This window comes from Telmatherina bonti (assembly GCF_933228915.1).
Source record: "Telmatherina bonti genome assembly, chromosome: 20".
In the NCBI taxonomy this organism is placed as follows: Eukaryota; Metazoa; Chordata; class Actinopteri; order Atheriniformes; family Telmatherinidae; genus Telmatherina; species Telmatherina bonti.
In genome coordinates this window covers 5,828,491-5,853,783 of record NC_136618.1, presented here as the reverse complement: position 1 = coordinate 5,853,783, position 25,293 = coordinate 5,828,491, and the positions used below count along the sequence as shown (strand labels likewise).

At 47.3% G+C, this 25,293-nt stretch overlaps 1 protein-coding gene across 5 annotated transcripts in view; it reads left to right on the top strand.

Moving 5' to 3' along the window:
* Positions 1-14,463: 14,463 nt before the first annotated feature.
* ccny (cyclin Y) overlaps positions 14,464-25,293 on the top strand; it is a gene marked incomplete at its 5' end in the record, with an annotated part of 30,253 nt that continues 19,423 nt past the window's right edge. For 2 of the 5 annotated variants that reach the window (XM_079260176.1, XM_079260178.1), the window contains 2 exons: positions 14,464-14,617; positions 22,264-22,338. In XM_079260176.1, coding sequence (XP_079116302.1) covers positions 14,464-14,617; positions 22,264-22,338 — 229 coding nt within the window. Of the gene's footprint in view, positions 14,618-22,263; positions 22,360-24,064; positions 24,086-25,293 lie in introns of all 5 variants that reach the window. The other 3 variants (XM_079260175.1, XM_079260177.1, XM_079260179.1) reach the window with 2 other exon arrangements.

The following is a 25,293-nucleotide window of genomic DNA, read 5'->3' as shown; positions in this document are numbered from 1 at the left end:
TACAGAGTGAAGAGGAATGGCCAGAGTACAGTTCCTTGTGGTGCACCAGTGCTGCTGACCTCCATCTCAGACACACAACCTTTCAGTCTCACAAACTGGGGTCTGTTTGTGAGGTAGTCATAGATCCAGGTGGTTGTGGAGGTATCCACCTGGAATTTATGGAGCTTCTCACATAACAAAGCAGGCTGAATGGTATTAAAAGCACTGAGAAATGAAAGAACATGACCCTCAGAGTGCTGCCTGAATGGTCCAGATGAGAGTGTGCTCTCTGGAGCAGGTATATGATGGCATCTTCAACCCCAAGTCCATTACGATATGCAAACTGGAATGGGTCCTGAAAGGTGTTTACTTGCTTGTTGAGGTGAGCCAAGAGTCTCTCCAGGACTTTCATGATGTGAGATGTCAGGGCAACTGGTCTGTAGTCACTTGGTTCAGCTGGTTGTGTTTTTTAGGCACTGGAACAAGGCAGGAGGTTTTCCACAGCACTGGGACTCTATTTTGTCTCAGACTGGTGTTGAAAAGGTGCTGGAGAATTGGACATAGTTGTTTTGAGCAGGTCTTGAGAACTCTGGGACTGACACCATCTGGACCTGCAGCCTTGTTCTGGTTCAGTTTCTCAAGTTGCTTATTGAAAGATAAATTAATAATAAATAAAGATAGAGTTTTTACCACAGACTGTACATAAAGAGAGAGTTTTTACCATAGACTGTGTGTAAAGAGAGTTTTTGGTTGTTGTTTTTTTTTTTACCACAGACAGTATATAAAGAGAGTTTTTACCATAGACTGTACATAAAAGACAGTATATAAAGAGAGTTTTTGGTTGTTGTTTTTTTTTTACCACAGACAGTATATAAAGAGAGTTTTTACCATAGACTGTACATAAAAGACAGTTTATATACAATCTATAGTTTTTACCGTGGGGTCTTTGCATGAACGGTTGCTTAGCAACAGGAGAAGCGTCCCAACCAATGAGACTCGCTGGAAGTGAACTGAACGTCCAGCAGATTTTAACGTCTCTGCTAGCATAGCAGCATTAGCTCGTTATAAACACAAGTTTTAACCTTCATTGTGACTCATCGTCATTCATTTCAAGTGAGTATGACAGTATTTTATTTTACTTTATTACCTCAACATTAAATCTCGGCTCTCACATTGTTTAAAAGCGATGTGTGTCGCTGAAAAGGGAGAATATTGGAAGTCAGTTAGCTAAACTGGCTCCAAAAAACTCTGCTAAATATATTAAATATCCATTAATACCAATATTTATATTATTTAATACGTTTAGTTAATAATAACACCGAATAAACAATTAATTTTCCATACCGCTGAGTCCAGTTCAGGGTCGCAAGGGAGGTGGACTCTATCCCAGCGACCATCCATCCAGCAGAGGTGGGTACACCTGCACAGGTCCTGTCCGTCAACGATAGTAGTAGTAGTAATAATAATAATAATAATAATAATAATAATAACAGTAATAATAATAATAACAATAATAATAATAATAATAGTTAAATTGCATTTGACTATGTTTAAGTATATATAGTTTAATTTAATTTAAATTATTATTTATCCCCTAAGAGAAATTGCATTGTTTACATTTATTATTATCATTGTTATTATTATACTATTATTATACTAATATACATATACGTATATATATATATATATATATATATATATATATATATATATATATATATATATATATATATATATATATATGTTAGAGCTGTGACTATATGCTTTTGTCCCGATTCGATTTGATTCTGATTTATTGGGTGCCGATTCGATTTATATTGCGATTCTCACAATTCTTCAATTTTTGCTGATTTTAGTAGATTAAAAACAAAAAAAAATGTATAAAACTTATTTATGCTCATCATTTTTCTTGATTTCTATTAGGAAAAAACAACACAGTAGCCAGACCATCATTCTGCTGCTATAAAGCCCAAGAAGACAAGTATAAAGATCAATAAAAACAATAAAATGACATAAATTTTATAGTAGATTCATTTTCTTTTATTTGGAAAAAAATTAATTTTTTTAACAAAAAAAATCAATTTTAAAATTGTGAAGCAAAAAATCCAGATTTTCAATTTTTCGATTCGATTTTCCCACCCCTAATATATATATGTATTACTTATCATTATTATTATTTTTATTTTTTTTTAAAATTATAATTATTATTATTATTATTATTATTAATAATAATAATAATAAAAATAATAATAATAATAATAATATCGTTTCTGCCCTGTGATGGACTGACGAGCTGTCCAGGGTGTACCCTGCCTTTCACCTAATGACTGCTGGGATCGGCGACTCTTCATTGGACTAAGCGGTTAGGATAATGAATAAATATAGTTTTCCATTTATTAGGGTAATAAAATCAGAAAATGTCTTTTCTTACTGCAGACAAACTGTTTTTATATTTTATGCAAATGAAGGAGTAGACTGCAGCATCCTGCAAGATTTCAACCACACAAATGGTGAAACTGGAGAAGGATCTTCCAAACACTCCAGTAGCCTGTCCAAACGGTGAGTTTATTTTGTTTAAACTGTGACTAAATGAAGCCTAATAAAGAGTTTTATTAATTATCATCCCTGCTGCAGCAGATAAGACACACCTAAGCTCTGCTGGGGATTTATCTTGATTGACTATCGGTTTATTAAGATGATGTGGTCCATAGTTCAGCCTGTCTGAACTGTTACATATGGTTAAATATGCTCACACTAGCTCGGGGCATCAGCATATATGATGATCTGTTAGAGTAATAATATCTGGTTATTTTCTAACAGTCATAAAAAGAAAAATCCATTCATATTAGATGCAGCAAATGAGGCGGAAACATAGTTAATGTCCATTTCTGTACCAGTAAAACCCCATAAACATGATTTTACAAACAGCCGTCACACAAACGACAGAGATAAATGGTTAAATTTTGTCAGATGTTTTTCTGTATTTCATTTTATTTCTGTTTTTTTAATTTTCGTTACTTATCCTTCATTTGAATTTCTTAGTGTTATTAAAACATTTTTGAAAATAATTTTATGTTCCTTCTTTATTTCTCCTTTCATTGTGTTTTTGTATTTATTTTCTACAAATGTCAAAGTTTCAGGTGTTTGTGGTACACCTGAGACTTTCACACGGTGGGTTTTAGAGAACCTGCAAGGTAAATGGTAAAAACTCCTCTCAGCTTCACGTCCTTTCTCGCATCTCTTTACCAGTAAACCAGTGATGACCAGTTAGTATGCCAGTAAAGGTTATTCTGATTGTAATAATCTGTTCTAGTCAGTAAAAATAGATGATTACTGTCTTCCACAAGGTGAAAAGACGGTCTGTGTGGTCCTAATCCAGTCTGAACACGTAGAGCACCATTAGAAATGAGCATTTCTTCACATTTCCTGGTATTTTCTCCTCCTCCCAGCCGGCTCCATGCCAGAACGTCCAGCAGAGATGCTTGCACCGAAGACAGAGGGCGTGAAGTCCGAGTCCATGACCAGCCAAACACTACACCTCCCATCAGGGACCAGTTTCCAGTCTTATCGGCACATGATGAACCATACTGGACCTTTCTGTGTTCCCGGTAAGCATTGTCTTCTCGCCATGACGATGATGACATCTCCATTGTAACCAGACCTCTTCACATGACGGGTCTGACCGTGTGGTAGGTGTCCCAGCCCCGTTTCTGCACGATGTGACTGGACCCTGGTCATCCATGGCGGTGAACGGCATCCAGATGGCGCAACATGCAACGGGAACCCAGCAGCACGGTGCTCTGACCTGGCAGGTCCACCACAACCCACAGATCCCAGCTGTGGTGTCACCAGCAGGTAATTGGTAAATGGTTACTGGTGCTCCAGCTGCTTCTTGGACACCTTCAGAGGCAAAAGCAGCGATGAGCGGAAAACCTCCCACTCACACCAAACCAGCCTCAGTTTGTCAGAAGTATGATGTTTACAGTCTGAGATAAATCCTCCTGAAGAACCAAGCAGGTTCCTGAAGAACCAACTAGGTTCCTGATAAACCAACCATATTCCTGAAGAACCAATTAGGTTTCTAAAGAACCAATGGAGTTCCTAAATAATCAACCAGGTTCCTAAAGAACCAATCAGGTTCCTGAAGAACCAACCAGGTTCCTAAAGAACCAATGGAGTTCCTAAATAACCAACCAGGTTCCTAAAGAACCAATCAGGTTCCTGAAGAACCAATCAGGTTCCAGGAGAACCAACCATGTTCCTGAAGAACCAACCAGGTTCCTGAATAACAAACCATGTTCCTGAAGAACCAACCAGGTTCCTAAAGAACTATTCAGATTACTGAAGAACCAATCAGGTTCTCTGTGATCTAATCAGTGTGAACTTCTTCCCACTCCTTTTTAAACTCCTTTTATAATAAATTATTGAATTGATGAGGCCTGATTATTGTTATTGTTATTTATATTATGAATATAATCTTCCTTAGTATGTATATGTCTGTGTATGTACATATACATGTATAGATATGTCATATGTGCATATATTTTCATTCATTCATTCATTCATTCATTCATTCATTTGAACTAAACTAAACTAAACAAAAGTAAAGTAAACTAAACTAAACTAAATTAAACTAAACTAAACTAAACTAAACTAAACTAAACTAAACTAAACTAAACAAAAGTAAACTAAACTAAACTAAACTAAACTTCGTACATAAACGTCTGAGTTTACGCTTCCTTTTATTGTTTTTTACCAATAAAAATCCAAAAAATAATAAATTATTAGCTAATAAAAAACAAAACCTGATATTGATGCAACAAACTTCATGTCAGCAGAAAAAGGAACCACTTTTTTTTCTAGGAAAATAGGTTTTTATTCAAACCAAACTGTTCCCAAAGTTTCCTGATTCATCCGATTCTTCATCTCAAACAAGGAAAAAAGTCCCAATCTGCAGCTTTACTGTTAAAGCTGCAGATTTCTGCTCGCTGCAGAAAACCTTTACAAGTTCCGTACTGCGCCGCAGATTTCCAGTTCAGCTAAAACGTCTTGCAGAATAGAAACTGTTTACTGGGAAAACTGAGCTTGAGGACCTCCAGTCAGAGCATTTCTCCGTTTGTTGTGACTGTAACCTGCTGGTGTTGTGTGTTTTCAGGCTGTGCAGGTGATCAGACCTGCAGCCAGCTGCCGAACCCCACCTCTGGTGCCCCCCCAGGGGCAACAACCCCCCCCAGCACTCACAGCTCCAAGAAACCTTTCCAGACCGACTTGGAGAAGAGGGCGCTGCGCTTAATGAAGAACAGGTAGATCACATGACATGGAGTCAGTCGAGCTCCAGTAGATTCACACTTTACTTCCCAGTTTGCTGCCAGTAGAATGCCAAAAGTCCCGTTCCTGAGTCCAAACGCGTTGTGTCATCAGGGGATTTCAGCTGTTCGCCATGACAGCTGAAGAGGAGTGAGTTCGTCCACATCCTCTGGAGCTGAACCACCAGATTCCCACCATCATCACCACGTTTTCACCAGATTTAAATGACAGCAAAACGGGATTTTGGCTGTAGTTTCTCGTTTCTTGACAGGAATCCCATCAAAGGTGAAAGTCGGTCACAAATCGCCCTCTGGCTCACTGACCTCTGACCTCTTAGTATACATCTTTTTAAAACAAACAACAGAGAAAAGGAAAACCTTTATAAAATAGCAATAAATAAACAAAAAGAAGGTGCTCAGCATAGAAGAGCATGAAGTTTCCCAGTTTGGCCATTTTTAAACTTCTGTGAAACATTTTGTGTCGTTTCAAGGTTTCCACGCCGGAGGAGATTCAGCCATTTACCGAGATAAAGTTTAGTCTGAATGTTATTCTGTTGTTTTATTTCACTACAACACCAAAATCTGACCTGCTGAACCAGAGAAAACCTGGATCTCTGACGGTTAGCCAAGGTGTTTCCACGGTAACGCCTATGGTCTCTACCAGGGAAGCTGCTCGGCAGTGTCGGAGGAAGAAGAAGGAATACGTCAGATGCCTGGAAAACCGCGTTGCCACGCTGGAGGACGCCAACAAGGCTCTGATGGATGAGCTCAGCGCGTTCAGAGACGCCCACAACGCCAAGTGACTCCTTCCACTGTTACCACAGCAACGCTGGACGGGACTGACTCCTTCCCTGCGTTGGCGCCACCACGGCAGAAAGTCCGGATCCAGGCTGCCGTCATCTGAAGCTTTTATTCTGACAGGACGGCTTCTCATCACAATAAAAGCTGAAAGAAAAATGGGGTTTAAAAGGAGGAAAAATGTTTGTTTTTATTCAACCGACGATCCAGAACAATGAACATTTAGGAACAATCGATCTATTTCACTGTCAGGACACATCTGCTTCCATCTGCTCTTATTATTTATCCATTTCAGACAGTTTTTATCCAGTTTCTATTCCTACTTTACCGTTTCCATTCCTACTTTACTGTTTCTATTCCTACTTTACCGTTTCCATTCCTACTGGACTGTTTCTATTCCTACTTTACAGTTTCCATTCCTACTTTACTGTTTCTATTCCTACTTTACCGTTTCTATTCCTACTTTACTGTTTCTATTCCTACCTTACCGTTTCCATTCCTTCTTTATTGTTTCTATTCCTACTGGACTGTTTCCATTCCTACTGGACTGTTTCTATTCCTACTTTACAGTTTCCATTCCTACTTTACTGTTTCTATTCCTACTTTACCGTTTCTATTCCTACTTTACTGTTTCTATTCCTACCTTACCGTTTCCATTCCTTCTTTATTGTTTCTATTCCTACTGGACTGTTTCCATTCCTACTGGACTGTTTCTATTCCTAATTTACCGTTTCTATTCCTACTTTACTGTTTCTATTCCTACTTTACCGTTTCTATTCCTATTTTACTGTTTCTATTCCTACCTTACCGTTTCCATTCCTTCTTTATTGTTTCTATTCCTACTGGACTGTTTCTATTCCTACTTTACAGTTTCCATTCCTACTTTACTGTTTCTATTCCTACCTTACCGTTTCCATTCCTACTGGACTGTTTCTATTCCTACTTTATCGTTTCTATTCCTACTTTACTGTTTCTATTCCTACTTTACCGTTTCTATTCCTACTTTACTGTTTCTATTCCTACCTTACCGTTTCCATTCCTTCTTTATTGTTTCTATTCCTACTGGACTGTTTCTGTTCCTACTTTACCGTTTCCATTCCTACTGGACTGTTTCTATTCCTACTTTACAGTTTCCATTCCTACTTTACTGTTTCTATTCCTACTTTACCGTTTCCATTCCTTCTTTATTGTTTCCATTCCTACTTTACTGTTTCTATTCCTACTTTACCGTTTCCATTCCTACTGGACTGTTTCTATTCCTACTTTACAGTTTCCATTCCTACTTTACTGTTTCTATTCCTACCTTACCGTTTCCACTCCTACTGGACTGTTTCTATTCCTACTTTACCGTTTCCATTCTTACTGGACTGTTTCTGTTCCTACTTTACCGTTTCTATTCCTACTTTACTGTTTCTATTCCTACCTTACCGTTTCCATTCCTTCTTTATTGTTTCTATTCCTACTTTACTGTTTCTATTCCTACTTTACTGTTTCTATTCCTACCTTACCGTTTCCATTCCTTCTTTATTGTTTCTATTCCTACTTTACTGTTTTTATTCCTACTTTACTGTTTCCATTCCTACTTTACTGTTTCTATTCTTACTTTACTGTTTCCATTTCTACTTCACTGTTTCTATTCCTGCTTTACTGTTTCTATTCCTACTTTACTGTTTCCATTCCTACTTTACTGTTTCTATTCCTACCTTACCGTTTCCATTCCTTCTTTATTGTTTCTATTCCTACTTTACTGTTTCTATTCCTACTTTACCGTTTCCATTCCTACTGGACTGTTTCTATTCCTACTTTACCGTTTCTATTCCTACTTTACTGTTTCTATTCCTACCTTACCGTTTCCATTCCTTCTTTATTGTTTCTATTCCTACTTTACTGTTTCTATTCCTACTGGACTGTTTCTATTCCTACCTTACCGTTTCCATTCCTTCTTTATTGTTTCTATTCCTACTTTACTGTTTTTATTCCTACTTTACTGTTTCCATTCCTACTTTACTGTTTCTATTCTTACTTTACTGTTTCCATTTCTACTTCACTGTTTTTATTCCTACTTTACTGTTTCTATTCTTACTGTACTGTTTCTATTCATATTTTACTGTTTCTATTCCTACTTTACTGTTTCTATTCCTGCTTTACTGTTTCCATTCCTACTGTACTGTTTATATTCATAATTTACTGTTTCTATTCCTACTTTACTGTTTCCATTCCTACTTTACTGTTTCTATTCCTACTTTACCATTTCCATTTCTACTTTACCATTTCCATTCCTACTTTACCGTTTCCATTCCTACTTTACTGTTTCTATTCCTACTTTACCGTTTCCATTCCTACTTTACTTTTTTTATTCTTACTGTACTGTTTCTATTCTTCTTTACTGTTTCCATTCCTACTGTACTGTTTTTATTCCTACTTTACCATTTCCATTCCTACTTTACCGTTTCCATTCCTACTTTACTGTTTTTATTCCTACTTTACCGTTTCCATTCCTACTTTACCGTTTCCATTCCTACTTTACTTTTTTTATTCTTACTGTACTGTTTCTATTCTTCTTTACTGTTTCCATTCCTACAGTACTGTTTCTATTCCTACTTTACCATTTCCATTCCTACTTTACCGTTTCCATTCCTACTTTACTGTTTTTATTCCTACTTTACCGTTTCCATTCCTACTTTACCGTTTCCATTCCTACTTTACTGTTTTTATTCCTACTTTACCATTTCCATTCCTACTTTACTTTTTTTTATTCTTACTGTACTGTTTCTATTCTTCTTTACTGTTTCCATTCCATCCATCCATCCATCTTCTGCCGCTTATCCGGGGTCGGGTCGCGGGGGCAGCAGCCTAAGCAGGGAAGCCCAGACTTCCCTCTCCCCAGCCACATTTGCCAACTCTGCGGGGGGGATCCCGAGGCGTTCCCAGGCCAGCCGAGAGATATAATCCCTCCAGCATGTCCTGGGTCTTCCCCGGGGTCTCCTCCCAGTGGGACGTGCCTGGAACACCTCACCAGGGAGGTCCAGGAGGCATCCTGACCAGATGCCCGAGCCACCTCAACTGGTTCCTCTCGATGCGAAGGAGCAGCGGCTCTACTCTGAGCCCCTCCCGGATGACCGAGCTCCTCACCCTATCTCTAAGGGAGAGCCCAGCCACCCTGCGGAGGAAACTCATTTCAGCCGCCTGTATACGAGATCTCATTCTTTCGGTCACGACCCACAGCTCATGACCATAGGTGAGGGTAGGAATGTAGATCGACTGGTAAATCGAGAGCTTCACCTTCTGGCTCAGCTCCTTCTTCACCACGACAGACCGGCGCAGAGCCCGCATTACTGCAGACGCCGCACCGATCCGTCTGTCGATCTCGCGCTCCATCCTTCCCTCACTTGTGAACAAGACCCCGAGATATTTAAACTCCTCCACTTGAGGCAGGACCTGACTCCCGACCCGGAGAGGGCAATCCACCCTATTCCGGCTGAGGACTATGGTCTCAGATTTTGAGGTGCTGATTCTCATCCCAGCCGCTTCACACTCGGCCGCGAATCGTTCAAGCGAGAACTGGAGATCACGACCAGATGAAGCCAACAGGACCACGTCATCCGCAAAAAGCAGGGACCCAATCCTGAGGCCACCAAGTCGGATCCCCTCAACACCTCGGCTGCGCCTAGAAATTCTGTCCATATAAGTTATGAACAGAATCGGTGATAAAGGGCAGCCTTGGCGGAGTCCAACCCTCACCGGAAACGGATCCGACTTACTACCGGCAATGCGGACCAAGCTCTGACACCTGTCGTACAGGGACCGGACAGCTCGTACAAGGGGGTCCGGTACCCCATACTCCCGGAGTACCCCCCACAGGAGCCCCCGGGGGACACGGTCGAATGCCTTCTCCAGGTCCACAAAGCACATGTAGACTGGTTGGGCAAACTCCCATGCCCCCTCCAGGACCCCAGAGAGGGTATAGAGCTGGTCCACTGTTCCGCGACCAGGACGAAAACCACACTGCTCCTCCTCAATCCGGGATTCGACTATCCGGCGGACCCTCCTCTCCAGGACCCCTGAATAGACCTTACCAGGGAGGCTGAGGAGTGTGATTCCCCTGTAATTGGAACACACCCTCCGGTCCCCCTTCTTAAAAAGGGGGACCACCACCCAGGTCTGCCAATCCAGCGGTACTGCCCCCGATGTCCACGCGATGCTGCAGAGGCGTGTCAGCCAGGACAGCCCCATAGCATCCAGAGCCTTAAGGAACTCCGGGCGGATCTCATCCACCCCCGGGGCCTTGCTGCCAAGGAGCTTTTTGACCACCTCAGCTACTTCAGCCCCAGAGATAGGAGAGTCCACCCCTGAGTCCACCAGCTCTGCTCCCTCATGGGAAGACGTGTTGGTAGGATTGAGGAGGTCTTCGAAGTATTCCCTCCACCGACCCACAACGTCCCGAGTTGAGGTCAGCAGCTCCCCACCTCCACTGTACACAGTATTGATGGAGCACTGCTTCCCCCTCCTGAGCCGCCGGATGGTGGACCAGAATCTCCTCGAAGCCGTCCGGAAGTCTTTCTCCATGGCCTCGCCGAACTCCTCCCATGCCCGAGTTTTTGCCTCGGCAACGGTCGAAGCCGCATGCCGCTTAGCCCGTCGGTACCCATCAGCTGCCTCCAGAGTCCCACAGGCCAAGAAGGCCCGATAGGACTCCTTCTTCAGCTTGACGGCATCCCTCACTGTTGGTGTCCACCAACGAGTCCTGGGATTACCGCCACGACAGGCACCAACGACCTTACAGCCACAGCTCCGGCTGGCCGCCTCAACAATAGAGGCACGGAACACAGCCCATTCGGACTCAATGTCCCCCGCCTCACTCGGGACATGTTCGAAGCTCTGCTGAAGGTGGGAGTTGAAGCTCGCTCTGACGGGGGACTCAGCCAGACGTTCCCAGCAGACCCTCACAACACGTTTGGGCCTGCCAGCTCTGACCGGCTTCCTCCCCCACCATCTGAGCCAACTCACCACCAGGTGGTGATCAGTTGAAGCTCCGCCCCCCTCTTCACCCGAGTGTCCAAGGCATGTGGCCGCAGGTCCGACGATACGACTACAAAGTCGATCATCGAACTGCGGCCCAGGGAATCCTGATGCCAGGTGTACATATGGACACTCTTGTGTTGGAACATGGTGTTCGTTATAGACAATCCATGACGAGCACAGAAGTCCAATAACAAAACACCATTTGGGTTCAGAGGGGGGGGACCATGCCTCCCAATCACTCCCCTCCAGGTCTCACTGTCATTGCCCACGTGAGCATTGAAGTCCCCCAGCAGAACAATGGAGTCCCCAGAAGGAGCACCCTCCAGCATTCCCTCCAGGGACCCCAGAAAGGGTGGGTACTCTGAACTGCTGTTCGGTGCATAAGCACAGACAACAGTCAGGACCCGTCCCCCCACCCGGAGGCGGAGGGAAACTACCCTTTCATCCACCGGGGTAAACCCCAACGTGCAGGCACCACGCTGGGGGCTGATGAGAATGCCCACACCTGCTCGGCGCCTCTCACCATGAGCAACTCCAGAGTGGAAGAAGGTCCAGCCCCTCTCGAGGGTTCTGGTTCCAGAGCCCAAGCCATGCGTCGAGGTGAGTCCAACTATATCTAGTCGGAACCGCTCAACCTCGCGCACAAGCTCAGGCTCCTTCCCCACCAGAGAGGTGACGTTCCACGTCCCTAGAGCCAGCTTCTGTAGCCGGGGATCGGACCGCCAGGGTCCCCGCCCCTTGCTGCCGCCCAGCTCACATTGCACCCGACCCCTACGGCTCCTCCCGCAGATGGTGAGCCCACGGGAGGTGGGGCCCATGTAACCCTTTCGGGCTGAGCCCGACCGGGCCCCATGGGCGAAGGCCCGGCCACCAGACGCTCGCTCTCGTACCCCGCCTCCAGGCCTGGCTCCAGAGGGGGGTCCCGGTAACCCGCGTCCGGGCAAGGGAACATTCATGCCCAGGTTGGTCGTCATCATAGGGGTCTATGAGCCGTGCTTGGTCTGGTCCCTCCCCTAGACACCTGTTTGCCATGGGTGACCCTACCAGGGGCATAAAGCCCCCGACAACATAGCTGCTAGGATCTGTTTCCATTCCTACTGTACTATTTCTATTCATACTTTACTGTTTTTATTCCTACTTTACCGTTTCCATTTCGTACTTTACTGTTTTTATTCCTACTTTACCGTTTCCATTCCTACTTTACTTTTTTTATTCTTACTGTACTGTTTCTATTCCTATGTTACTGTTTTACTGCTTTCTGTTTCATTTATGGTTTTATCAACGTTTGTTCCAGAAGTTTCTTTCCTTCCTGATGAACAACCTAGGATTCATTGGTCCATCCACCCATCCATCCATGCATCCATCCATCATCCGTCCATCCATCGTCCATCCATCCATCCATCATCCGTCCATCCATCCATCCATCATCCATCATCTGTCCATCCATCGTCCATCCATCATCCATCCATCCATCCATCCATCCACCCATCCATCCATGCATCCATCCATCATCCGTCCATCCATCGTCCATCCATCCATCCATCATCCATCCATCATCCATCATCTGTCCATCCATCGTCCATCCATCATCCATCCATCCATCCATCCATCCATCCATCGTTCATCCATCATCCGTCCATCCATCGATCATCCATCCATCCATTGTCCATCCATCCATCATCCATCCATCCATCCATTCCACCCATCCATTCATCCATCCATCCATCCATGTCTAGAGGAGGACCATGGTGTTCCTTTTAGAGGTGTTGGTTCTCATCTCGACCCAATGAAGCCATCAGAACCACATCATCTGCAGAGCCTGAGACCACCAGACTGGATCCTCTCGACGCCTCCTCAAACTCCTTCCAACAGAATCAGACATGAAGCAGCGTTTTAGTCTAGCCCTCACAGGAAACTACTCCGACTCACCACAATGTGGCCCCCTGTCTGGTCCTACGAGACCGGACAGGTTGAACAAGACTTTATTCAGCTAAATACAATTCAGTTTAGCTTTATTTATACAATAACAAACTCAGAGGAGGTCTGCATAAAGTTAAGTTTTTCCCCCACCTTGCTGTGAAAAGGTGCAGTGCATGTTGGAAACCAGCAGGCTGCACCACTGCACCGTGTCTGCAGGTTACACCAGCGTCCACGGCCACGCACACTGCACGTCCCTTCAGTTTCCTGCAGCAGCTCATTGTCTGCTCTCAAACAGGAACTTCTCAGTGGTTTGGCCTGTTTTCTCCTCACTGTTTACGTTTAACACCATAAATCCCACTAAATCCTGCAGGGAGATTAAGAAACAGCCATGTTACCCTGTCACAGGGACAACAAGGGCCTCAGATAGTCAGCTGTCACACATCAAGATTAAACAATTTACTGAAACATCAACAACTCACTTTTTCCCAGTTTTATTCACATTTTAGTTTTAACTGCAGACACTTATCCTATTTATATTAACACAAAAACTACTACTAATCCACAATTAGTTGTTTTTTTCCCTAGAGACAGTAATAAGAGTCCATTTATGACGCTATTAACCCGGAACCGCATTCAACAAGGCTGCAATCCTGATGCGTTCAAGGACTGACGGAAACTTGTATTTTCCACTTTGCTTTTTACTCTTTAAATATTTAAAATTAAATACAACTGAAAACTGTAGAAAGCATTGAAGAATGAACCATGCATTATCCTGTGTGATTTCTTGACACTCACAAAGGATATTTTAGATTAATCTTTTGGCTTATTTTAAATAACAATTATAACAAATCAAATATAGAACTCCTAAAACACCATTGTTAATACTTGGTAACCTCATCGGTTGTGTTACAGGATAATGAGTCGGAAAAAGGATGATCAGACTGCACCGAACTGAAAAAAAAAAAACCCCGATATTTTTAGGCGTCCATGAAGGCACCGCGGCAGCGGATGTAGCAGCAGCAGCGATCTCCAGTTTTCTGGCCACCATGTAGCGCTGGCCGCGGAACATCATCCCCATCTGACTAAAATGTGATGTTTTCACCTTTATTCGTGTCCGGGGAAAAAAACCAGCGCGTGAACATGCGTTTGTGAGGAGAACCGCGCGCGCAGGGCGGAACCACGAGTCGCCGCGGATCTGCCGCCCGTACGGAGGGACCAGCTCGCCTCGGCTGGAAGCTTCAGAGGAGGCTCGTCCTGCTTTTCTCCGCTTTTTCCAGCCCGTCTCTGCGTCCTTTCAGCGTCCATGGGTCAGATGAACACACCGGAGCTGGGCGTGTAACGTTCGCGGATACCAGCTTACAGTCAGAATCCCCGTTGCCCCCATCCTGCTAAGAAGAAAGCATCCGGATCGGTCTGGAGCTAAAAACCTGCGTCCGCAATGGGAAACACAACCTCCTGCTGTGTGTCGTCCAGCCCCAAACACCGGAGGGGCAACCACTCCAGGCTGGAGCCCTACCGGCCGGAGCCCGAGCTGAGCCGCGAGGACACGGGCTGCAACCTGCAGCACATCAGCGAGAGGGAGAACATCGACGGTAAGACGTTCATCCACACAAACAGCACCGGTTCTTCACATTGTAAGCATTTACTGCGCTGTTTGGGCTTGTAAGGATGATATGAGAGGCTGCAACAGCTGCGGAGAGGACACACCCACCAGTTCTCCCAGTAAGCACTGGTTTCTACCATCCTTATTATCCTGCAACCTCCAGATCAGCTCCTCGCCGAGCCTGCTTTCTCCCTTCTCGTTTTTACTTTCATTTCATCTTTACACGTTCTGGTTGAATCCTGTCTGAAATCTCTCGTTCCACCTCATCACCATGAGAATCTCCCGTTCCACCTCATCACCATGAGAATCTCCCGTTCCACCTCATCACCATGAGAATCTCCCGTTCCACCTCATCACCATGAGAATCTCCCGTTCCACCTCATCACCATGAGAATCTCCCGTTCCACCTCATCACCATGAGAATCTCCCGTTCCACCTCATCACCATGAGAATCTCCCGTTCCACCTCATCACCATGAGAATCTCCCGTTCCACCTCATCACGATGAGAATCTCCCGTTCCACCTCATCATGATGAGAATCTCCCGTTCCACCTCATCACCATGAGAATCTCCCGTTCCACCTCATCACCATGAGAATCTCCCGTTCCACCTCATCACCATGAGAATCTCCCGTTCCACCTCATCACCATGAGAATCTCCCGTTCCACCTCATCATGATGAGAATCTCCTGTTCCACCTCATCATGATGAGAATCTCCCGTTCCACCTCATCACCATGAGAATCTCCCGTTCCACCTCATCACCATGAGAATCTCCCGTTCCACCTCATCACCATGAGAATCTCCCGTTCCTCCTCATCACCATGAGAATCTCCCGTTCCACCTCATCACCATGAGAACCTCCGTTCCACCTCATCATGATGAGAATCTCCCGTTCCACCTCATCATGATGAGAATCTCCCGTTCCACCTCATCATGATGAGAATCTCCCGTTCCACCTCATCGCCATGAGAATCTCCCGTTCCACCTCATCGCCATGAGAATCTCCCGTTCCACCTCATCGCCATGAGAATCTCCCGTTCCACCTCATCGCCATGAGAATCTCCCGTTCCACCTCATCGCCATGAGAATCTCCCGTTCCACCTCATCGCCATGAGAATCTCCCGTTCCACCTCATCGCCATGAGAATCTCCCGTTCCACCTCATCGCCATGAGAATCTCCCGTTCCACCTCATCGCCATGAGAATCTCCCGTTCCACCTCATCGCCATGAGAATGTCCCGTTCCACCTCATCGCCATGAGAATCTCCCGTTCCACCTCATCGCCATGAGAATGTCCCGTTCCACCTCATCGCCATGAGAATGTCCCGTTCCACCTCATCGCCATGAGAATGTCCCGTTCCACCTCATCGCCATGAGAATGTCCCGTTCCACCTCATCGCCATGAGAATCTCCCGTTCCACCTCATCGCCATGAGAATCTCCCGTTCCACCTCATCGCCATGAGAATCTCCCGTTCCACCTCATCACCATGAGAATCTCCCGTTCCACCTCATCACCATGAGAATCTCCCGTTCCACCTCATCACCATGAGAATCTCCCGTTCCACCTCATCACCATGAGAATGTCCCGTTCCACCTCATCACCATGAGAATGTCCCGTTCCACCTCATCACCATGAGAATGTCCCGTTCCACCTCATCACCATGAGAATCTCCCGTTCCACCTCATCACCATGAGAATCTCCCGTTCCACCTCATCACCATGAGAATCTCCCGTTCCACCTCATCATGATGAGAATCTCCCGTTCCACCTCATCATGATGAGAATCTCCCGTTCCACCTCATCACCATGAGAATCTCCCGTTCCACCTCATCACCATGAGAATCTCCTGTTCCACCTCATCACCATGAGAATCTCCCGTTCCACCTCATCATGATGAGAATGTCCCGTTCCACCTCATCACCATGAGAATCTCCCGTTCCACCTCATCACCATGAGAATCTCCCGTTCCACTTCATCACCATGAGAATCTCCCGTTCCACCTCATCATGATGAGAATCTCCCGTTCCACTTCATCACCATGAGAATCTCCCGTTCCACCTCATCTTCTGTTGGATGTAGATCTGGTGACTGTGGAGGTCAAACCAGGTCATGTTGGAACTACAATCTGCTTCATGGTTGGACGTGTTGTATGTTCAGATGTTCTACATACCTGATGTTAACCGGAGCTTTCTTTGGTTGACATTAAGACACATCACACCTGGTCGCATTTAATCTGTTGATCAAACCACTTTTATATGTTTTTATCCAGAATTATCTACTCATAACTTCTCACTGGGTTTTGCAAAAACCCGGTAAATAAACCACCCGTCTCTCCGAACTGAATCACTCAGACAAACTTTCACATAGAAACTTTATCCGAAGCTTCAACAAGTCACCAACGATGAAAGTTTTAGTTCATGGAAAAGCTTCTAGAGATCTTTTGGACCGGTCTTCTGGACAGGAACTGGTCTGAGTGCTCACCTTCACATCGTCTCCAGTCCAAGGAGATGGTTTTTATCTCACTGTAGAGCGCCCACACCTCCCTCCTCATGCTCACCAGGAAAACCAGGATGTTTCTTAGACCTGTACTCGCCTCCGTTTCTCCTCCATTCCACGGGTCTCCATCAGGCCTCCAACTGGCCTCCAACTGGCCTCCATCAGGCCTCCAACCGGCTTCCAACTGGCCTCCATCAGGCCTCCAACCGGCTTTCAACTAGCCTCCATCAGGCCTCCAACCGGCTTCCAACTGGCCTCCATCAGGCCTCCAACCGGCTTTCAACTGGCCTCCATCAGGCCTCCAACCGGCTTCCAATTGGCCTCCATCAGGTCTCCAACCGGCTTTCAACTAGCCTCCATCAGGCCTCCAACCGGCTTTCAACTGGCCTCCATCAGACCTCCAACCGGCTTCCAACTGGCCTCCATCAGGCCTCCAACCGGCTTTCAACTAGCCTCCATCAGGCCTCCAACCGGCTTTCAACTAGCCTCCATCAGGCCTCCAACCGGCTTTCAACTGGCCTCCATCAGACCTCCAACCGGCTTCCAACTGGCCTCCATCAGGCCTCCAACCGGCTTTCAACTAGCCTCCATCAGGCCTCCAACCGGCTTTCAACTGGCCTCCGTCAGACCTCCATGAGACCTCCAGCCGGCTTTCAACTGGCCTCCATCAGACCTCCATCGGGCCTCCATCGGGCCTCCACTGGCCTCCGTCAGACCTCCATCAGACCTCCAACCGGCTTCCAACTGGCCTCCATCAGACCTCCAGCCGGCTTCCAACCGGCCTCCATCGGACCTCCATCAGGCCTCTATCGGACCTCCTCCTCTCGGCTGTCTTTTCCCGACTTTCCTCGTGTTTCTCTGGAGCTTTTAGCTTCATTCTGCTTCGTCGTTTTAATCGCTTCATGTTCCTCTGGTCGTCCTGGCCGCTGAGTCCAGGTCTGGATTCTGGATAGTCAGAGAGTCCGTTCCTGTATCCTCGCCGTCCCAGCTGGATGTTTTAGATTAAATCAGACTCGTTGCTACTGAGGAGAGTTCAGGCCAATTGAAATCTGAACACGGATTAATCATGCGTGTGATGAGTCTGGGAGTCTCCTGCAGACCGGCTGACCCACATCTGCTGCGATTGATCACGTCTGCTTTGGATCTGTTGGTGGGAACAGCTTAGTTTTTTTTTTACCTAAACTTTTATATTTTCCCACAAAAAAAGCGTAATTTTAGATCTGCAACCAAATTTTATTTAATTTTATTTTCAAGAATTGTCCATTACTTATGCACACGTCCAAAAACAGGACCGTCAGCCGCAGGTTGTCCGGGGTTAACATCCCTGTTGCCTGGCAACAGCTGGAATACCAGCTGCCACAAGACCCATGGATGAATGGATGATGGATGGATGGATGGATGATACAAGTATGGATGGATGGATGATACAAGTATGGATGGATGGATGGATTAATAATGGATGGATGGATGATGGAAGGGTGAGCACTGTTCAGCAGGCGTTGGATGCCGGCGGCGGCGTTGGATGCCGGCGGTGGCGTTGGATGCCGACGGCGGCGTTGGACTGCAGCGCAGAGCGAAGCATCGGCATCGTCAGGTGTCTGAATGCGACTCTTCTGGATTTTCTTGTTTTCTTGTAAACAAACCAAACCAGCGTCTGACGGTGGAGTCTGCGTTTCATCATCATGACTCCACGGCATCTCTTGGAGGTTCCCAGCCTGAGACAGATAGCCGGCTGTCATGTGACCTCACTGCGAGGGGGATGACTGTCCTAAGACGCTCATATGACGCTGTAGCAGCGCAGCAGTGAAAGGAGCCTTGTTGTTTCCATCCAGCAGACAGGCAGCCGGGTCTGATGAGCGGCTGCTGGGCAGGTGCCGCCGTGACGACGCTGTTCATGGTCAGATAAACGTCTGCGCCTCCCTCTTCGTCCTCCATGTTGGAGACGTTGCTGCTGTCAGCGAGTTCATGAGAATCCGACCTTTAAACCGGAACAGCAGGTGTTTGCCTGACGGCCGGAGAACCGTCTCAGGTGAGGCGAGTCAGCAGGTGAGACACTGCTCTGGCTGCAGGCGGAGAACGTAGACGTGCCCGCTGCGTGTTCAGCAAACCGGATGAAGGGAAAGGCGGCAAGCCGGCGGTCTGTCTTTGACTTTGATGAGCCCGCCTCTGCCATCAGAGTCCTTTCAAGCCAGCGTTGCCTAGCAACACCGAGCAGCGGATGCAGGGACGGTGGGTTTGCAGCTCTCAGCGTGATGCAGAGTAAACGAGTCCTCCAGCCGGACACGAACACTTTTAACGTCCAAGGTGAAGCGTCTGATTGGCTGCTGCAGTTTTAACTCGTTTACCTGCAGCGTCTCTCCTGTTGACAGGAGCAGATCCTGGTCTGAGACTGGGATCCAGCTGGACCAAGTGGTTTTAGGGATCGCAGTGGGCGGAAATAGAATCTGGGGAGTCAAATCAAACTTTATTTATAAAACATTTTTTATGCTTTGCTCAATGAAAACAGATTTTACATCTAAACATAAAAGTCTATCACAAAACAAATTCAACACACACACACATACAAAGTAAATGGCCATGCCCCCCCCCCCCCCCCCCCCCCCCCATGACCGCGGATGTTGTCGCCATGGGAACCACCCAGATCAGGGCCGACTGGGTCCACACCGCGACGACGGCACTGCAGTGATCCGGAGCCAAGCCATCCAGATGAGGATAATCACCATGGCAACGGGCATGCAGACAGAGGGGACATACCCCCCCCCTTATGAGGATGGAGCTGGAGAGAAAGGATGTGAGAAGCGCAGCAGCGAGTGGTTCTGTCTGCAGGACGTTCCTGTTGCTTCTCTTCGCCCCCACATCCCCACCAGACAGAGGCTCCTTCATTGCTTTCCTCTTCTTCTCTGAATGTAGAAAATGCTTCTTGTGAACGTAGAACGGTTTTCAGAACCCGCTCGGCGGTCCCGGCTGCTCTGGACCGCCTGGTTCTACTCCTGGATCCTCCTCCTCCTCGCCTGGCGAGCTTTTCCCTCCGCTCTTTGTTCAGCTGGCCTCCAGAACAATGAGCCGCTCTTCATTTCCTCCCACTTCCTGAAACACAGGAAGTGGGAAGCGTTTGTCTCCAGGTCCTTGTTGAGGGTCACCGCCACTCGCCATGGAGGCGGCGGGGGTGGGGGGAGGCGTGGATGTGGTCACATCCTGGTATGAGCGTTACGTCATGCGGGAGGACTTCCTGTCTGAATGCCAGTCGACCTACACTCTACTCCATCTTTTATTCCTCCCACGTGATTGTGGCGTCCGTCCCAGCCAGCCATGTGGCTGCAGTGTCTGCCTGCCAGCCATGTTTCTGCGGCGTCCGTCCCAGCCAGCCACGTGGCTGCGGCGTCCGTCCCAGCCAGCCATGTGGCTGCAGTGTCTGTCCCAGCCAGCCATGTGGCTGCAGTGTCTGTGCCTGCCAGACATGTGGCTGCGGCATCCTTCCCCGCCAGCCATGATTCTGCGACGTCCGTCCCAGCCAGCCACGTTGCTGCGGCGTCCGTCCTAGCCAGCCATGTTTCTGCGGCGTCCGTCCCAGCCAGCCATGTGGCTGCGGCGTCCGTCCCAGCCAGCCATGTGGCTGCGGCGTCCGTCCCAGCCAGCCATGTGGCTGCGGCGTCCGTCCCAGCCAGCCATGTGGCTTCGGCGTCCGTCCCAGCCAGCCACGTTGTTGCGGTGTCCGTCCTAGCCAGCCACGTTTCTGCGGCGTCCGTCCCAGCCAGCCATGTGGCTGCGGCGTCCGTCCCAGCCAGCCATGTGGCTTCGGCGTCCGTCCCAGCCAGCCACGTTGTTGCGGTGTCCGTCCTAGCCAGCCACGTTTCTGCGGCGTCCGTCCCAGCCAGCCATGTGGCTGCGGCGTCCGTCCCAGCCAGCCATGTGGCTGCGGCGTCCGTCCCAGCCAGCCATGTGGCTGCGGCGTCCGTCCCAGCCAGCCACGTTGTTGCGGTGTCCGTCCTAGCCAGCCATGTTTCTGCGGCGTCCGTCCCAGCCAGCCATGTGGCTGCGGCGTCCGTCCCAGCCAGCCATGTGGCTGCGGCGTCCGTCCCAGCCAGCCACACAGCCATGTGGCTGCGGCGTCCGTCCCAGCCAGCCACACAGCCATATGGCTGCGGCGTCCGTCCCAGCCAGCCACATAGCCATGTGGCTGCGGCGTCCGTCCCAGCCAGCCATGTGGCTGCGGCATGTGTGCGTTTGGAGACCAAAGCCTCAGCTGCACCATAACCTGCATCGAGCCGAGGAGGCTGTGGTATCTGGTGCATTCGGAGACTGTCGTAAAACGAAGCTCTGTGCAGACTCACATCAGGAATCTCGCATAACGTAATTCCAATACAAAAGGCATCATTAAATGATTGATTAAGCTCTGCATCGGTGTGATTGGCTGATTAGAAGGACAGCTGGAGCCGATGTGTTTCATTCAGACATGAAACGTCCTCAGCTGGACTTCGCTCTTCAGAAGTTTAATTCATCAGATTTTAGTTTGTGTGTTTACGTTTCGGCCTGAGGAGGAAATCGGGTCACGGAAGGAGGTCACGGGCAGACTGAGTGGACTCATGTCGCCGTCTGCTGGACTACAGGGACCCAGGCTGTTTTTGGTCTGACACATTTACATCTGATAAATCTCTTGGTCCAGAAATCTGTTCCAGAGCATCATCATCATCATCAGGAACGCTGGCGTGCAACTCTGTCATGGATGTGTGGAGCGGATCCACCGAGGTTTTCCTGCATTAATATCGGGGTTGTCACAATACTAAAATTTCAGACTTGATACCGATGCTGAGGATGCTGCTCGATACTCGACTATTGCGATACTGTACAGAGAAAAAAGACCTTTATAAATAAATCAGACAGAAAAACACAAAAACATCACAAATTAAAGGATGAAAAATACAGATATAAGAAAAGACATTAACTGTTATTGTAAAGCTCCGTTAAGTCGTGTAGCATTATCTGAAGTATCGCCTACAACACAAAGTACACTTTGTGTTTAATTAAGTAAATGGAAACAACGATCAAAAAACATGTTTTCAGCACATGGAGCCATGTGGAACTCCACTTGTCGGAACTGAACAGTTTTTCTTGACATGTTTTCTTCTTTGTGTTTTCAGATCTTCCTATGGAGTACAATCCCTCGGATCATCCTCGCGCCAGCACCATTTTCCTCAGTAAATCCCAGACTGACGGTAAGTTTTTCTCTCCGTTTGGTCTGAAATCATCCTGATGGAACAGAAATACGTCGAGTGTTGAGCTACTTTTCTGTCAAGGTGGTTACAACCTGCGTAGCTTAAAATCCTTCATATTTACATGCTTGTGCAGGCAAATGTGCAAATCCCCAACGATAATAAGCCAACATGCTCACAGTCTGCTGCATGTGTCGTGTTTTTAATCATGTCCAATCAGAAAGCTGTCAGACTGCGTCCCATAAATACACCAAGCACAATGAAACAAGCTGTTTTCTCATCCAGCTGGAAATTTCCAGCCACAATTCAATTTTTCATGAAATTCCACTAAAAGATCAGTTATTTCATCATATTTGTCAGGCAGAAGTCATGTTTGGGCGTCATTTGCCTGTTTAGACACGACGTCTTTAATAAGAAGAAAAGAATGTTTATGAAGAGGAGGTCAGGCTCTTCGTCGGCTTGCAGCCTGAAGGCATCGATCGGATTAGCTGGTTTTATTAACCTTCATTTAGAGCCCCAGAACGTAGTTCACTAACTTTCTTTATTATTTCTGATATTTTAACCTGAAAAGGAAGAATTTCCTGGTCATCTCCACTCAGCAACATCACACAGATTCATGGAAGAAGTTGCAAACTTACTTGAAAGGAGAGCCTGGACTGTGGCAGAACTTTTGCCCAGAACTCAGGAGAACCACGTTCCGGCCAGTCCAGCACCAAGTCTTACTGGGAATGATGCAGCGCGGTTTCCACTGCTGGATCTGGAGATTTTCTTCTCAGCAGATCCGTCAGGAGAGTAGAGGAACGTTGCTGCAGAGTCTAAACTGTGTCGATGAGTTTTAGTCCTGGTTCTGGAGGTCTGCTTCGGCTCGTTGGTGGGTCAAAGGGTGAACCTCCGGTCGCAGGTTTATTCACGCGCTCGGCCCAGTTCAGGTTGCAGGAAGCTGGAGTCCATCCCAGTATCCACTGGGTGAGAACACCTGGACAGGTGGAGAACAGGCATGTTCTATTATCATCCCTCCGCTAGCTGGTAAAACCTTCTGAAACGCTTCTGCAGACATCTCTGTGTCTGAGCTCTGGCTGCAGCTCTGCTGTTTGTTTGGCAAACCTCCACTTGACCCTCATGTTTTCAGAGTAGCGTCCACGCCGCTGCAGGTCACCATCACGTGAAACTCACTGGGAAAAAATGTCTCCAACCTTTGTTCAAAACAATAAAACTGAGAAATTGTCAGACGGAATTTTGTCCCGTTTGTTTGACGTTGATTTGATAAAAATGTGTCCGATAAAATAATCCGAGCAGGTGTGGAAAGGTCGTACCGTCACCTTCTGAAAGCTCGTAAACCTCCACTTCTGTAGCAACGAGGCTGGTGTGTTTTTATGCTAACTATACTAACGAGCTCGACCCAGTTAGCTTCAGGCTAAATGAGGCAGTACAGCTGGCCGACTGGTGGAGGAGAAAGCTCCAACATGTTTAGCTCCTTCCACCTGGGGGAGGCTCGCTGCTCCTGCACTTTCTAAATGACAACTGAACGTATTTTCAACAAGCCGAATCAGCCAGCTTCTCTCGTTGCTATATTCACATCAGTGCTGTTTGTCCCTTACTGGCACCTGTAGTTTCTTGACGAGACTGTCGTGGCGCCTCTCTATCAGCTTACCCGTCGTATGTAGGAATAAATCTAAAGTTATTCACCTAAATTAGATCAGTAGCGAAAGTCATAAAACAATAATAATAGATACAGTTAAAAACAGAAAATGTCCCATTAAAGGAAAAGATGAGTAATTTCTGATAAATGTGCTCAGCTACCATCTTAATAACTGACTTACTAAAATTACATAAAACTCAGAGAATTAGAAGGAATCTCTATGCTTGGGACCAGGCTGGATGCTGGGGGTTTTCTGATTTAGTTACTGGACACCTGCAGTTCCAGAAACGCCCCCCAGGTATCTACTGACCATTCAGGTTTGTTCTCCAGCTTCAAACTAAACTTTTCTGTGAAGCAGGACAGCTTTCATCCAGGACACGTCTTCATTTCCTTCCAATAAATCAGTGTCTTTGCAGCTCAACGTCCATTTTTATCCGTTTGAGATGAAAATGGAAGCATTTTAACGGGTTAAATAAATAAATTGAGTGAAGATAAATTTGTCTGCTGTAAAATTCGGACACGACTTCAACCTTTTGTTTTTCAGTTGTGGTGCGAAACGAGACGTAGGCGTGTAGGCGGGACGTAGGCGTGTAGGCGGGACGTAAGTGTGTAGGCGGGACGTAGGCATGTAGGCGCGACGTAGGCGTGTAGGTGGGACGTAAGTGTGTAGGCGGGACGTAGGCATGTAGGCGCGACGTAGGCGTGTAGGTGGGACGTATGCGTGTAGGCGGGACGTAGGCGTGTAGGCGGGACGTAGGCGTGTAGGCGGGACGTAAGTGTGTAGGCGGGACGTAGGCATGTAGGCGCGATGTAGGCGTGTAGGTGGGACGTATGCGTGTAGGCGGCACGTAGGCGTGTAGGCAGGACGTAGGCGGGACGTAGGCGTGTAGGCGCGACGTAGGCGTGTAGGCAGGACGTAGGCGTGTAGGCGGCACGTAGGCGTGTAGGCAGGACGTAGGCGGGACGTAGGCGTGTAGGCGGGACGTAGGCGTGTAGGCAGGACGTAGGCGTGTAGGCGGCACGTATGCGTGTAGGCAGGACGTAGGCGTGTAGGCGGCACGTAGGCGTGTAGGCAGGACGTAGGCGGGACGTAGGCGTGTAGGCGGGACGTAGGCGTGTAGGCGGGACGTAGGCGTGTAGGCGGGACGTAGGCGAGACGTAGGCGGCACGTAGGCGGGACGTAGGCGTGTAGGCGGCACGTAGGCGGGACGTAGGCGGCACATAGGCGGGACGTAGGCGTGTAGGCAGCACATAGGCGAGACGTAGGCGGCACGTAGGCGGGACGTAGGCGTGTAGGCGGCACGTAGGCGTGTAGGCGG